Below are 16728 nucleotides of genomic sequence, written 5' to 3'. Positions count from 1 at the left end.
ACTTTTAAGGTCAAGAGCAAACTCTGAAAAAGTGTCTGCTTTGCTGTACTGATTTGTTTCCCTCCAATATGTTATCACTGTTTTTTTTTTCCAGAAGCAAAACGGAAAAAGACAAACACCAAAAATATACCACGCCCTCAAAAGCAAATATGTACATTTCCAGGTGACATATGGGTCTATGGTTCTTGTAATATTACGTGATGGTTTCTAGCAAGAGTTATATTATCTACTATTTGCAAAGATAATTATTTTCTCCCTGTGGTTAACCATTGCAGTATGAAATCATTCTGGCTGACAGTAAAATATGGAAGCAAAAGGAAATATTTTAAGATAACAAATGTGAAAAGCCCTGAACACCTTCTGGCTGGGCAATGAGTCAAGAAACAAAGCTTAAAAAAATAAAAATAAAAATACATACCTTTCCATGATCTCCCCTTCTCTGCCTTGTATTGTTTGCTGTTTAAGTGTCTACCCTTCAGAGAGAACTGCCTTAAGGATGCACACATGCACTGCTACAATGATTCACATTATAAGTACCTGTGGCAATGATTATAATCACAGACTGGAGAATGCCGGGCAAATATAAAGAAGAGGTCAATGGAAATAAAACTGTGGAAGGGCAACCAAGACTACTCTATGCAGTGGAAAGTTATCTATCAATCTCAGATTAGCTGTGAAGAAACTATGGAAAACGGTGAGAACACACATCAAATATATTTTCCAGATCTGCAAATTATGTAAATATAGGGCTATAAATTTGTATTAAGATTATTGCTTAAAACTAATGAAAACTCAAAATTCAGTTTCTCAGAAAACTTGAATATTATACAAGACCTATAAAATGTTTCAAATCAGAGATATTGTGGTATAAACTGCAAATATGATGTTCACAAACAGCGATGGTCCACAAAGTCACTTCTCTTGACCCTTTGGGGTTTAATATTTGCGTTTAATATTTGCGTCAAAGAAGTTAAGTTGTTAGCCTGTAACCATGGCTATTCAAGCCTAAAAACACCAACTCAATGCACAACATGTTGCAGCAAGCACAGACGTCCTCAACGCTGATGTCAGCGTTCACAGTCAGCATTTCTAAAGAAGTATTTAATTTTTTAAAAGAATTTCCATGAATGATCATGTGTTCCAAAAACACTTCAAAACTGAATGGGTGGGATAGCTCTGTGCACCCATCTGATGATTGCATAACCTAAATAGTAGATTGCACATTTTGCCAACAATTTTTGATGAAAATGCAATCAATTAATTATAGACCCTGTAATTAACCAGATCATAATTTTAATCGAGTCCCACCATTATTTTTAATTGATGATATATAAATAGGAAGAAGATACGAAGTAACAATATAGGCAGTGAATAATTCCTATGAGTTTTGTAGCAGGTTTTCTTCCCTAGACAAAGCCCCACCATTGTTGTTGAGTTATTTTGGACACCGGTGAGTCACAAACATCAGTCTCACAGCTGATAACCAACACCTTGAGCTTTTAAAGCACAATACGATAGATTCTTTTCACAAAACACAAAAGGAGGAAACACAGAGAAATAGTTTTTAGCCCACGGGCTACACAATATAGATAAATATAAAAACATCCAAATTTAACAGAATGCTGTCCAGTTTTCGATGCATGTCTAACAAAAATACTACACCCGATAAAACTGTCATTTTAATAGCGAATGCCAAGACAAAGCCGACAAAGAATGTAAAAAAAGGGAAATTTAGCAGGAATGAATCTCACCTTTTCCTGGTTAAATGCATCCATCCTTTTCATGGCTGTGTCTAAAGCAGTCATGGAGTCGAGGAAGGCCTGGTCCTGCTCACACAGTGGGTTGCTCAGCAGATCTGCAGAGATCTTCACTGCTGCTTTAGACATGGCTGACAGCCATACATGCACAAGACAGAGAACACTGTTAAAACATTGCCAAATAACTGTGTCAAAAAGGCTTTAAGCGTTTTTTTCAGTGTATGAATCCTGTATGTGGGAGGGTATCTAAAGGCTTCAGTGAAAGCAAAAGAAAGATGGCAACAATGCTGCCCCCATTGTAAAAATAAAAAATAAAAAAATCAGAGGTTGGCAGGGCTGCCTGCCTGCCGTTTTGAATATTCACCAGTTCACCAAGAATCTTTGCCATGTTTCTTCACAGCAAAATTTACTGTTAATCTGCACACATGGTACTTTGTTAAGACACAGAGCACATTTCAGATTAGGGCTTCTTTTAGGGTTTTTCTCTTTTCTACCAAAGAGGCTCGCTCCAGTGCTAAAAACCAGGACTGTTTAGTCAGTTCTTTACTGGTTACATAAAAATAACCAGTTTGATTTCCCGGAGCCAAAGAACCAGCATGGAGCCAGATTACCACATCACTAAAAATGTCTCTTGGACTAAATGTTTCATCCTCCCACCGTCATTATTTTCAGTTTTTGGAGAAAATCAAAGTGCAGGGAGAGAGTTTACAAAAACAAATCCCATTTCATTATATCTGTAAACCGGTCTCCATTTTAATTGATTAGGACAGCTTTTTACAACATGCAGTGTGTCATTGTTTATTAATCTCAATGTCTGATTTAAGCGATAAATCTGGATGTGTTGATAATTTCTGGTGATAATGAAAGACCAATAGCGTTTAAGAACTGATACTTAAGTTACTGTGCATGGGTTTGATGGAAAATATCTGCGATATCAGCAATGCGACATCAGCGATGCGATATGCAGGGATGCGATGCATAGGCCTACATGGTGGTGATATCAAAATAGTGGGGAGATAAAGTGATAGTGAGCTTATGTTATTCACTGCTAATCCAACTTTTTTAATAAACTTAACTTTAGTGAAACAAAGAGTTAAGCATTGCATTTGTAATGTTTTCATTGGTTGATTGTCTCCATGAGGCCATCTACGGCTGCTGAGAAAAGCGTTTTTTCCTTCTGGCTCGGAAGTGGAGAAGAAAATACAAATAAAACTGGTTTGGTGGCTTTTTGGTGCTGTTATGATAAATGTGCACAGGGGTTACAAGGTGAAAAGAAGGCCTGCACTGAAACTAGCTTTATGCTTGTTGCATTTTGCCCCGGAGACGATTATAATAACTGCTGTCCCATTTTTGAATAATCATTCACTGGGTTGTTTTAATTGAGACTATAGAAGAGTCAATTCAAAAGATGGTCTGAGGAGAACTTGGGTAAATTATTAGTATTTTTTATAGATATATATATATATATAAAATGTCAGAATGGAAAAAAAATGAAACAGCTCACACAAGGTGGTTGATGTAAACATTTTTCTGTTAAAACTTAGTCATAGCCACGCAGCTGTCACTGCCCTGTGATTTTCCCTTCTAGCTGGGTGGCCAGGTCTCCATTTTGGCAATCCTCCATGTTTATTTACCCATCTCTGTACTGAGTCACTTGCTCCACGGGCAGACTCAGACAAAACCGCCTAGGACTGGAGTTGGCAATGGTAGTCCGAGTTCACAGAGGTTGCTGAATGCGACAAGAACTACTGGCTGCAGACCAGGTCAGCAGAGTTTGAGTCTGTTCATGGACAATTAAGTAGTAGGATTCACTGGAATAAACAGGGCGTTTACAAAAATATTCATGCCAGATCAAACTTACTATCACAAACTTCAATGTATTTTACTGAAGTTATGAGGACACACAAGAAGAGCATTAATCAGAGCAACCATTGAAGTTTGAGGATGCGATGTGACAAAATGTGAACATATGAGTGCTATGAGTACTTCTGAAACTCAATTTACCATTGCAGCTTTACTAATCCTTTGTAATTTCAAAATGTAACCCTAACATTTCCCCCTGATCATATATGTGTGAACAAAGCTGAGACTATCGCTACCTTAAAGGAAAGGATGGCTAACATAACCAACAGTCATCTGTTTATTACAGTGCTGACATTCAGGGCAGGTCTGGTTGTTTGCTGGGTTAAAAGTTGGTGGAGATGGGACCTAAGCAGCACATGGAATCCATTAACAATAATGAGGCCCTGACAGCTATGACACTTTGATGATGCAAACATCCATATTCCAGAGCACAAAGGAGAGGAAATGAAGGAGGTTCTTGCTCCTCTATCCGTTCCTGCTCTGCCGCCCCCACAACCGACTTCTTACCACAGGCCATTTCTACTGCTACTTCACAAACACACAAATCCAAAACCAAAAAAAAATAGCAAATACATGTTGAGTAAACATGGTTGCTGTTGCAGACAAGTGCAAAAACAAATGATTGCAAAGACGATATACAAATCAAAGCCAAAACTGAGCAGTGCACTAAATGTAAGATGAAATACAATGGCAACAAGATTGTAGAAGAGTTTGAAAAGGAAGATTTAGACGGAAGCACCTTTTGTTTTATTTGTCACGTCGTTAGCACACCACAAGAAAAAAAAAAACAAAAGAAAAAAAAAAAACACTTGCATGTTACGATCCTGGTAAAACCTGCTAAGCAACATCCAGTACGTTGGGAAACAAGTGGATGGATCTGAATGGAAAACTCCAATGATAAGACAAGTATTTTACCAGAACACACCTAAATCAGCCTCTGTGCTTTTCTTCATGTCTTTGTGAAGCTTCTTTGTCTGATCCTCAAGCCTGTTGGAGAAGAAGGAGAACATTTATCAGATAACTCCTCATCTACTGCAATAAAAAATTATATCTGGGACCAAGTGTGCAGGAAAAAAAATCTATGTAGAAAATAAGTTCCTTTTCACTTGTTCATGTATAAATCAAAACAGATGAAACATAGAAAATGAAACTAATTTAAAACAAAATATAGTTCAAGAAAAAAAATTAAACATTTCATTGCCTCCACATAAAATCTGTTGGCTAATTACCAGTACTGGGAATCTTTTTAGCACTGTAAACTACATTTCTGCTCTAAAACATTAACATCTTCAATCATTCCACTCCACATATTACACTGATGCTGTTAAAAAAGGCAATTACCAGACTAGTGAGTATGAAAACACATGCCATTCATTATATCAATTAAGGCAAAAAGGGGGTTTAGGATCTCCCAAGAGACAGCTATATCACATCACTTCTCTTGATTTGACAAAAAATGCAATGATGTCGGGGCTCACTTCCATCTATTTATAGGACTATATCATAAAAATGAAGAACACCATAACTGCAAGCCTAAAATGTTGGATTTATGGTGTAAGAACATGAGAAAAAATGCAAAAGATTTGAGAAATTGGATCTTGAAAATGGAGGAAATAATTTTAGAGCTTCAAATATCCAGCAGCTGATAGATAATTCCATAGAAAGGTAAATCGACACATTAGCAGGTGCTTAATATAGTCATAAATTATAAAAAAAACTTATAAGATCATTATAATTTGTTAATTATTTATTTTCAGTGTTGTGTGAAGGTATTTGACTGATTATAGATTTCTTCTGTACTTGCTTCGTTGTCACACTTAAGTTCTTTCAGGTCATCATCAAGTTTTCATGTCAGAGAAAGATAACCTTACCAAACAGAAGAGACTATGTTAAACAATGAATTCAATTACAAATTTTAAAAAAGCAAACGGCTCCAGCCCTGTGTGAAAATTTAACAGGGATTAACCACCTGTTGAGGACATCTGAATGTACAACCAAGCAGCATTAAAACAAGAAACCATGAGTAATCTTTCCAAACAGCCAATATATTACAAGTATTTTGAGTTCCACCTGCTACTGACAATGCAATAAACGTTAAGAAATATTGCCTTCATCATATATCTGTTTAAATGCAACAACTATAAGCACCCAACAATATTAAAGGCAAAGAAGAAAAACAGAAAAATCTAATCTAATAAAAGTTATTTATTCTTTAAACTGGAAACAGAGCAACTTGAGGTCAGAAATCCAAAAGGCACATTTTGACTATGAATTCTTGAAATTAATGTCACAAGATCTTTATTCTATACCCCAATAGCGTTTACGATCCGACGTCAAATTCAAATCACTTCCAACTAAAAGAAATTTTGTACTACTACTTTTGCTCCACTTAAAATGTGAAAATAATCCACAATCCTGGTGAGATGTGATCACGTTAATCTGCATTTCAGAACATAAACGCTAAAAACTATTCTTAGTTTACCTGTTAAAAGTCTGAAAATGCCTTACTGAGAGTGTTACCTTCTTTTGTGTGCATTTACCCTGAAAGCAAAAGTCCTTGGCTCCTTTAATTAAAGCTTTTCACTAAGGTTGGCAGATTTTATCTTTGTACTTGAATGAAACCTCTGTAACCTGTCTGTGTGATATTCAGCAGGGATTGGATGGGTTTAAATGCTGTTTGCAAATAAAAATGCAGGATATCGCTAATGAAAATTAGCAGGGAATATGAACTCCAGTTAGAAAAAACCAGGAGATTAAATGCTGTGGACATTCAACCAGTTAAACATAATTAGCACCATCCCACCACAAGGCTTCACTTTAGCTAAGAGTTCATCCGAAAAGTGCTGCCTTCCTTTTAGGGTCGTTTTGGGGATGTATTTCTTTTGGTCAGGTTCCTACAGTGGGAATGTAGCCAGGAGAAAAACTAACAGAAAACTACGAGACTTCCTTAAAAGATTCCTGCAATGGAAAAGCATCAAAATATGAGGCTAGGGAATTCAAGTTGAAGTTGCAGGATGATGGGTAAAGCCATTTTGTTGTGTAAATAAGCCAGAACTGCTTAAGACCAGTGTCCATACACTCACAATTTTGCCTTTTTCTACCACCTCCTCCATTGCAACGTCTCCACAATACTGCTGTCCTCTCTACTCGGTGACAGTGAGAGACCCTTTCTGAATGACTACCAGGTGAACGCCTTGACTCTCTTTCCAGAAGGTGCTAATAGGGTGACCTACTGGTAACTCTGCTACTCTTTGCACCAATGCACCCATGGTAGGCCTGTGCAGCCACAATCTTTATGAAACTGCACTTATTTTAAAGCACTTATAGCACCGATGCCCTGGGTGGCATCCAATGTAGTAGAGATTCAAAAACATTTGGAAATGCATGTCAGATTTATTTTAAGTCATCATCATGGATCCTGATTTTATCAATTGCTCTGTTTAAGACTGGATGGTTACTGTCATCATTTGTTAGTTAGTCGGTAGGTGGAGTTAAACTCTCATTCAACATAGCTTGGGACAGAGGAATGTTATCTTTGGAGCCCCTTATGATGAGCAAGGGCCTTTTGTTTAAAGCCTTGCTGTCAATATTTCCTGAAATAAGGTATAACCTGCTGCTGCATCAGACTGGATGTGATTTAAACATTCATGTATGCCATATGTCAGGCTACAAACAAAAACAAGACATTTTGGATTTAAAAGACTAAATTAAAGGTCAAAATCAAGTTCAAAACCTATTGTTCCAGTGTTATACTGCAGTATATCTAATTTATTTTATATGTGCCTACATATATGGCTTTAATAACTGATTTTTCAGCAAATCATTATAAAATTTATATTCCATCAAACTTATAGTATAACATTACTAAAAATGTCATAACACAAATACCAATAAAATATACTTATCAAAAAATATAATATGATTATTAAAAAAAGCAAACATTTTTTATCTGATAACCATTCAAAAAGTTGCACAAGGCAGGCATGACTTGCCAAAATGCAGATAGGATAAATGTCAGAAAGTGTTTTGCCTGTAGTCCATGGATGCACCGCGATGTGTTGATATGGATCTCTAGGGTGGAGAACCTAAATGTCTGCACATGCCCGCTGCTCTGACTCATCTATAAGGTTTATTGGTACCACACCTTCCTGATAAAGGGCCCTCCTACTCAACAAAACCTGAGTGGAAAGCTGTGCTCCCACTCATTTTTCAGGGCCCTCAGGGAGTTTCTGCATGCAGTGATCTTGAGATTTTAAGTGTTATATATTTCTGTCTCTTCAGTTTCATAAACACATTGAAATAGCGACTTCTAACAAATTATAATTTTTAAAACTATGTAAAATGATCAGAAACCTTTGTACATCATCATGTATACAACACAAAACCAGTCAAATTTGAACAATACTTTTGAAATGCTTACAAACTTGACACTATAATGAAAATATTTAGCCAATAAAAATTTCATGCAGAAAAAAGGAAAACTAACAGTAATAAAAATATAAATAAGATAGATTTGGTGAGCAAGAAACCACCGTTCACCAAAGCAATGGCACAAAACATTGTTTCACAAACTTGCCCTTAATAATTTTAATCATAATGATTAACAAAACAGGCATATGTTACTGCAAATAAAAGTAATACTAGAATGATACAATCCAACTAGATAAAAATGCTACACATAAAATATCAATAACGTTCTCTATTGACAGTGCTTGTATAAGCAAACTTACTTCTGGAGCTTTTCATATTCGCGCTCAAAGTCTCTTTCAACCTAAAAAAGAAATAAGAGGCAGTCAACTTAAAATGGGAAAAAGAGTATAATAGTATCAAAAGTTAATTAAACCAATAGGGCAGATTCAATGACTCTATAACAGATTTTAAACCTTTTAATCTGGGTATAGTTCATTGTCATGCCAAGTGCAGATATGTAGAAAAGAGACATGTTAAAATAATTTTTTTGAATATTACGCTTTTAATTTAGTGAAAGAGGTGCTTAGTTAACCAAACTGCAGTGTGCATGTGATGCTAGTGTTGGAAAGTGGGTGCAGCAAAATAATGGAGAGTAGTGATACTGTCAAGAAGATCATTCTGTGACTGTCTTGTAATTACAAATACACATTGATGAGGCACTCAACTGCGTGTTCGATCTGTTTTTTGTTTTTTTTTCTTCTCCAATGAAGTACAAGCGATACATACGAAGAGCTAAAGTTGAATTATAACATAATATGGCTGGCTAAGCATTTTTTCTCACCTAATCTTTCCAACAATTGATTAAACCCATTGACTTTAACAAGACTGTCTTATTTCAGTTTGAATTACTTTTTACAATGAACTGGTACATTTACTATGTACCACAAAATAAAAAGTTGAATGAAGGTTTACACATTTTATATCATGCTCCCGATGACAAAAATCCCTGAGTGGAAATTCAGAATGTTAAATATGATGAGACCAAAAGGGATATAAGCAAACAATGTCCTTAGTTCAGTAATAAGTGTAACTTCAAAAGAAAGAAAGAAAAAACTGTAGCATCAAATTACATGCAACCTGCCAGTGATTTATTTTTATTACCTGTATTTATTGTTTATGAGTTTGTTTAATTTATTAAGATGTAAATTTAACATCAAAAAGGATAAGCGATTAAAACCGATGGAAATAAAAACGAAGTGGTCGGCTTAGTGAAGTCTGCGCACTAACACATACAGGCAGAGAGTTTATCAAGCAAACTAAAACTGAAACCTGAAGCATTTATCCACTGGAGAACGTAGCGGACGGATACCAGATCTGATTCTGACGCTGGCATTCAGCGGCTTTAAAAAACCTACAGTTCATTGTCACTTCTGTCTGCTCATCAGCGGCCCTTACGGGGTGATCTCATCATATGGTCATGCATGGTACTTGTGTTTCTGTGGTTTGCAACAAAGCCAGACAGAGTGTCCAAACTGCTATTTTTCCACCTAAATTAAAGTACATGAATACTTTAAAACCACTTTTGAAAGCTTATATAACCTGGCTTATTTAACAGTGAGACAGACGCTTTATCTGCCTTGGTTGCTTTGAATGGAACAATGACTGAAGATAAACTGGTATGCAGCGTACGCACACACACACACACACGCAAACACACAAAAAAAACACACTAGTAGTGCTGCAGAATACAGCCAGGGACTACTCTGCACCTACAGCGGTTTGGAAAAAACAGCTGCAACTATTGTTAAAAGGTTTAAGAAATTAAAAAAAAGAAATATTCATACAAATGTGTCCACTAAAAACATTAATGTTGACAAATTTTCACATATACAGGTCTACCAGTCAGCTACATTTAATCACCAAAAACTACAACAGGATGAAGTTTGTCAGGAATTTTCAGAACAGAAGAAAGAAAAAAGTAAATATCGAGTATACTGGTGGTCTACAAGCTACTTTAACTGTGTTAGAAGAAAAATAGATTGATTCATCAAGCAGCTAAAAATCAATCACTTTACACAGTTTGGTTAACAATCATCACATATACAAGTTTTTTGATTTTGCTACTTTGCAATACATCATCAATACTTTCTTTGGAATTAGTTGCATTTATGTTTCCTTACCAGCATATTTTGGACAAATGTGTCTGAATAAAGAAAAGTTTGTCCATTTAGACACTCATCTCCTTCATTAATAATACTAGTTGTTTTTAGGTTCTGCACTCCAGTTGTCGCATAATTTTAGACGGTTCTCTCGATGCTACGCATACTGGGACCAAGTATGGTGTACCCTGACTCTATGACTGTCCTATAGAAATTATATAACAATTAATGACGCAGTTATGTATGGCATTCAAAAGGTGTTACTGCAATTTAGATTAGATTATTAACTCATTTTAAACATGTATTGTAGTTGTTTCCCCCAAGCCCATTCAAGAGCATTAGACACGCCCGGGGAAAAGACAACTTAATTGGAAATTAAGCATCTAGATTTATATTTTTAAAAATGATAGATTAATTTTTTTTATCTGTCATTAGCAATGGTGACAACATTAATTGAATCTACCCTCAAACACTATTAAACCTGTGAATTAAGATTTTAAAAACCTGTATAATTATTTCATTATTGTTTTTTAATATAATTTCTCTTTAAATACTACTTAGGTGGTCAACCGAAAAATTTCTAGTTGCTATTATAGATTTTATTTTTATTTCTAGTCACACCAGAATGCCAACGCCAGACAGCATTGTTGAAGAAGGCGGACATACTGAGTTGACTTACACACAAATGCAAATTGGTTCTAATTAGGCATTTGGATGGCTTGTCCATCGCCACTTTGAAACATGTCGAACAAGTTACACAACCATAATGGCTTCCTGTCTTGTGGTTTTGTGGGCTTCTGACTTTAAACACAGGGGCAAAAACAATACAGGAAATAGTTCACACAATGTCACAAGTGGATCATCTGACGGGGCTGTGTGTAACCCACTCCATGGTTTTTACCTTGGATGGCACAGGAAGCTGGAAACCCAGTCTTACAGGGACTGCTGGGCCACAGACCCATTACAGTGGAAGTGGTTTTGCTACTAAGGGGAACACCCACTCGGTGCAACTTCAAGGTAATCAACTCTGTCGCCCTGACATGACTCTGACAAATTGCTTTCCAAAAATTCCTCTAGCTCCAATATGACAATATTTGTGTGATATATTTTTAAATTAGTGAAAATTAAAAGAACTACCTAAACAGATAAATAACAACACTTCAGCTGTTAAATGTTTGCTTTAGAGACTTACAGTTTTAGAGACTATCTGTTTCTTCGGCTGTCCAATCTTGAACGGCATCCTGGAACGACACAAAAAAAAAAAGCAATGAGAGGTGACAGACAAAAATGACCACCAAAAAGGTGAGATCACTGAATGCTAAGATTGTCATCAGCGACATGATGTCTGAGCAGAGGTCAGCACTGGTCTGAGGATTCCTTAACGCAGACGGTAGGAGGCTGTTAATCTCTATTCTTCTCAAACAAGCAGTCAGTGCCATGTACATTAACTTCATGTCATCGCTGATCACATCTGGCTTCCACAGCAAATGGATATCACTCAACAGAAGTGGTTGTACCCTCTTCTCTGTGTGGTTGCGCTGCATGATGACCCCAGCTGGCAATCAAACACAGATGCTTATTGTGTATTTGGGTATTATGCCTTCTCCTGAATGTCAGGCAGGAACCCATGAGCTACTACTCAAAAAGACAGTGGAAATTAGCGCCAAGAAACAGCACAACATTTTGTGTTTTTGCGCAAATTGTATCAAGCATGCAATTTTCATAATAAAATGAAACATCTGATATACAGGCACTGAACCACAAAGAGATCCTTGGGGCTGTTTTTGATGAAAGAAAAAGAAACGGAACCGTTCTTGGTAAAAACACTATTGTTAATCCACAGTTCAAAACTCTGTCCTTTGCCTTAATGAGCTGGTGCCAGGCATAGTGTTCTTGAGGTTCACAAAAAAAAGGTAAAAATAAAAACACATTTTACAAAGGTCTTTGCACACTTTCACTGATATGCCACCAATGGTGTAAAATCTACACTAAACGATGGCCAGTAGCTGGTGAAAGGCAGGGAGAGGCAGCAGCTGCGTCAGAAGAAAGGTGTGTAGATTAATGAGATGGAAAAGTGAGGGTGTGATGTAAGGCCTCGTTGTGCAATCAGAATACGCTTCAGTGAGAAAGAGCTTTTTGAAGACAGCTTTTGTCAAATTATATGGGTCAACTTGGTCAAACAACAGCAGAATTAATGCAGCCAAAACAGTATGCTGATGTCACTAATGCTTCAAGTATGAGTGAGGACAATATTTCATTTGGAAGCACCGTTTATTTTATGGGTCCCATTGGATTTTATTTGTATTCCTCTTGTTTTTAGTTACGATTTAAACTAATACATTAGTCATTTCACTATAAACATGTTTTTGTTTTTATTTGAAAAAAAAAGTGGGTTCACTTGCTGTTACTCTAGTTTGCGTGAGCCGCTGTGGAAAAAACTCATGAAATTCGTCAGCTACATTTCACATGACTCACCTTTTTCTGATTACCTGAAAGATATACAACAGTGTCATGTTAGCGTAGCCGTCTGTTAGATTTGTAGGGCATTCCTGAACACAACAGCGACATAATTTGGCAGAGATGGGCTTGAGTATAAACGCTGGCTGGGGACCAAGTAGCGTTCTCCCGAAACTAGAGATGACATCAACCTCCCACGTTCACTTCCTATGTTGCAATAAGTTTTCCCAATGTAAGAGATGAAGCTAAACCGCCATTTGGGAATCTCATTGATTGAGTCCAACTGTTGCTATATACAGATTCTAATAATAACCAGTGTACTTCATGAGTTTAGGTATCTCCAAGTGGCAATTTCACCACATGTATGTCACGTCTTCATGAATCATGAGAACTTTGTTGACCTTTTAGTTTAAACGATGACTTGTACCCTTTGTAATAGCTACGAAATATGACAAAAGTGAATTAAAGAAATGCTTTTGTGTTTTATATTTTGAAGATATTTGGAACAATAACCTGTATACGAGAAAGATTAATTTTATTCCTAGATCCTATGTCTAATACAGAAATTCCTAATTGACAAATAAACAATAATAATTTTACCTATCAAGGAAGAAATTTTATGGTTTTATAAAAACGAACTAAAATATTTTCCTGCTGGATGAGTTTTGTATCTAAAAGTACTTATTGCAAAAATCCAACTCCGAAACTGCATTTGAACTGTTTAGAAGAATTAAATAGGAAAACTGCAAACATCCCTTTAAGCTCTATCAAAGCACTGTAAAACAATAAATGTCTTGGTTTTAGTGTTAGTCTGATCACAAAGAAGACACGGAATTTTAGTTTTACCTAAAAATTTTGTTGGTTAAGATTGTTAGTGATTCTTTAAAAAAACAAAAGAAACTCAAACTGTAATATGTGGAAAAGAAACAGAGTGAAATGTGCTTTGAAAGTGAAAAGAGCAAACAGAAAGAATGTGATAAAAAAAGGAGGATTGCAGACTCTGCTGATCATTTCTAAAGCTCACTAACACAACAATATTTCAGCTGGGCCTCCCACATTGAGAAACATTTGTGAATCTGGTCTTGTGAACCAAGAACAACTGACACAGAATAAGCCACAACAGAGTTTAACACAGGAATATTTTGAGTAGGGCTGCCCAATAGTAGAAAATGTTGCGACTGCAATAATATTGGTAAAAACTGCGATGACGATGTCAGGTGCAATATATACCTACTTTCTCAACTATGCTTCCTACACTCTCTGACCTTTAGCATTTTGGATGGTGTTGTTTGTGTCCAGTGTCTTCAGCTGTGAGAATCTGTCCATTAGAATGAAAAATGCAACTTCATAACACTCAGAATATATCAGCCACGAGTAATAATGATACTGATATTGCACTTCTGATATATTTGCAATATTCTGAAGTCCTAATTTTAAGTTAAACAAATTGTTGGCCAGAGATGTAACTGCACTTTGGATCATCACGAGTTATCGCTGTCTTTTTCAAAGCAGTGTCATAAGGTATGCAAAGTACATTATAACTAACTGAAATTATTGTTATTATTGCTGTTATAACTGTACTGTTTTTAATGATTTCAATCAGTCACTTATCCACTCTCAGCAATATTCTGAATGTATTGTTTCTAAATTATGATAACTGGTTTAGTCATGGTCTAGTGGGCGATTATCAGAGTATGACAACCTTGATTAAAAAATCTCTGCGACAGACTGGCGACCTGTCCAGGATGGACCCCGCCTCTCGCCCGGAACGTTAGCTGGAGATAGGCACCAGCACCCCTCCCGACCCCACTGAGGGACAAGGGTGTTCAGAAAATGGATGGATGGATGGATGGATTAAAAAATCTAAGTTTCCCTGTATTTATGCAATTGAAAGAAAATGTAACACGATAGGGTTACTTTTATTAAGCATATGCAACAATTTTTTTATATTTGTAAAAAAAAAATCACATCTATTAATTGCGATTAATAGATGTCAAAGAAACATCTATTAATCGCAATGTCTGACACTGTTGGTTGAAAAATCAAAAGGCCAGAATTTTTTATATTAGCATTGTGGTAAATGAACAGGGTTTTAACTGTCAATTCATTATAAAAAGGGGTATACTTTGAACCAAGGTAGCCATTTCGTCTCTACCATCAGTTAGCTTTTTTATGTAAATATGAACAAGAATAAATGGAAATAAATATTCAATCATGAGAACTTAAGAACTCTAATATACAGTGTTTCTGGTAATATTTTGTGCAGCTTTTCTTCAGGAACAAAAAAAGAGAGTATAATGTTTCCTTGATTCATTTTGAACCATTAACAAGTTAACCAACAAGCAATTAAAGAGGTATCTGATGTCTGCTGTAATAGGATACACGTCACCACCGTCACGTAAGCACGTAGGCAAGAACAAAGACGTAACAGTCTTCTTTATTGGGGACACATTATGTACTAGCTGGAAAACCCAATGGCTTTTCACTATAACTGCAAATGTGTACACCATTAGAGAGATACGGCATCATTTGACCTTAGATATTCCATGGAGCACAGAGGGCTGGTTGAAGATGTTGGGAAGTGGAATTGTTTTGATGATGACCCCAAAGTCAAACCTCTTACGTCATAAACCCTAGTGTGCAGGCCATGCTGGAATGCATCAGTCAGCAGTGACAATAAAGGGTTCCTTTCAGTGACAGAGCTGTCCACTCTTGACCTTCTGGTTGGCAGTACATGATGGCAAAAGTCCTGCTTGCCAGTCATTACTGTTAAGCCGAAGTGAATGACGGCATGACACCAAGAATGTGTACAACACTGTAAAGTTAGTTCTTATGCATATACGTCACAATTGTATGGAAAAAGGTTTGTTTCTCTTTGTTTCCACTTGTGCAGCATTCATGAATAATGAAGAGTGAATGACACAAACCAAAAGAAGTGCAACATTGCCAAGCTCAATTTGCTTCAACTCACTTTATTATTAACAATCCATTTCCATTTACATGGATCGAGTTCAGTGACGTATAGAGGCAAAACACTTTCACACTGTGGGCCATCCGATCGGGAACTGGCAGAGATAGACCTATACAGAAACTACACTGTTGTATCAAAGAGAATTGTATCAATTCTACAAATGATTCAAGTATCCTGATTATTAAAATTCCTTGAGGCAAATTATCTGCCTTGCAGCTTTGATAAATTATGCTTTACTATTAAGTGCACCGTGTTCCGGTCGCTTGATTATTTGTGTTGCACAACGCTCTCAATTCTGCTTTTGAGTTGTTGATTAATGCTAAGGGCTAGCAGCACAATGTCCAACTTTCAAGTTCGGTCCAGGGTATTCTAATTCATAGATTGATCCAGGTTTGTATCGTTTTTCGGGAGACCAATAGGCGTCCCTCAAATGACTGGTGCGATGCATTGAGGATGACAGCCTTTCTCTTCCCGGAGCTGCTTGTTACCAGGTGTTCGGATTTGACTGTTAGCACTGTAACCAAGGGTCTGATTACACTTGAATGCAAGATAATTATACTATTTACATAACTACTCATAGCATCAATGCACTTCATAATAACAACCATATCCAGGTATAAAGCACTTTAAACTTTAAATAGCATAAAGACAATCAGTTTGCTCTCTGGTCATAAAATAACAGTCACAATGTTGGGTGAATTGTGTGTTAAGAGTTAGACTATAATGTATCCCTGACATAATTCATTTAATATAGGAGACATTCTGAGTGTGTTTGTCAAAGAGTGATGAAATTATAAAAAAACATTGCTACTATTACAGCTACAACTAATCATGATAACACTGATGTGGAAAAATTATAATGAATTGTTAAATTACCTCTGCATAAAATGTTCCTACTGTAATGCATACCCCAAGAATGAGAATATTTTCTTAAATCTTGATAGTTCTTGGCAACATTTGGAGAAATTGTCCAAATTTATTAGAATATAGTAAGAAACACTGTGTAGTATTTTTTTTAAAATTTATTTAAGAGCTAAAATGTTATGTAGGGAAATCATGATAAAATAATTATTGTGATTTTACAGCAAAAAATATAATTTTGACATGTCAC

The 16728-nt window shown here is 36.2% G+C and overlaps 1 protein-coding gene across 1 annotated transcript in view; it reads right to left on the bottom strand.

Moving 5' to 3' along the window:
* The window catches only part of LOC103145784 (bridging integrator 3-like), a 29313-nt gene that overhangs the window by 11558 nt on the left and 1027 nt on the right, over nucleotides 1-16728 (bottom strand). The window contains exons 2-5 of the mRNA XM_007563370.2: nucleotides 11382-11430; nucleotides 8351-8391; nucleotides 4546-4607; nucleotides 1752-1888 (exon numbers count right to left, since the gene is read on the bottom strand). Of these exons, the coding sequence (XP_007563432.1) occupies nucleotides 1752-1888; nucleotides 4546-4607; nucleotides 8351-8391; nucleotides 11382-11430 (289 nt within the window). The remainder of the gene's footprint in view (nucleotides 1-1751; nucleotides 1889-4545; nucleotides 4608-8350; nucleotides 8392-11381; nucleotides 11431-16728) is intronic.

This window comes from Poecilia formosa, unplaced genomic scaffold (genome assembly GCF_000485575.1).
Source record: "Poecilia formosa unplaced genomic scaffold, Poecilia_formosa-5.1.2 Scaffold5, whole genome shotgun sequence".
Lineage (NCBI taxonomy): Eukaryota > Metazoa > Chordata > Actinopteri > Cyprinodontiformes > Poeciliidae > Poecilia > Poecilia formosa.
Note: the sequence above shows the minus strand (reverse complement) of the source record. Positions and strands in the feature narration are given on the sequence as shown.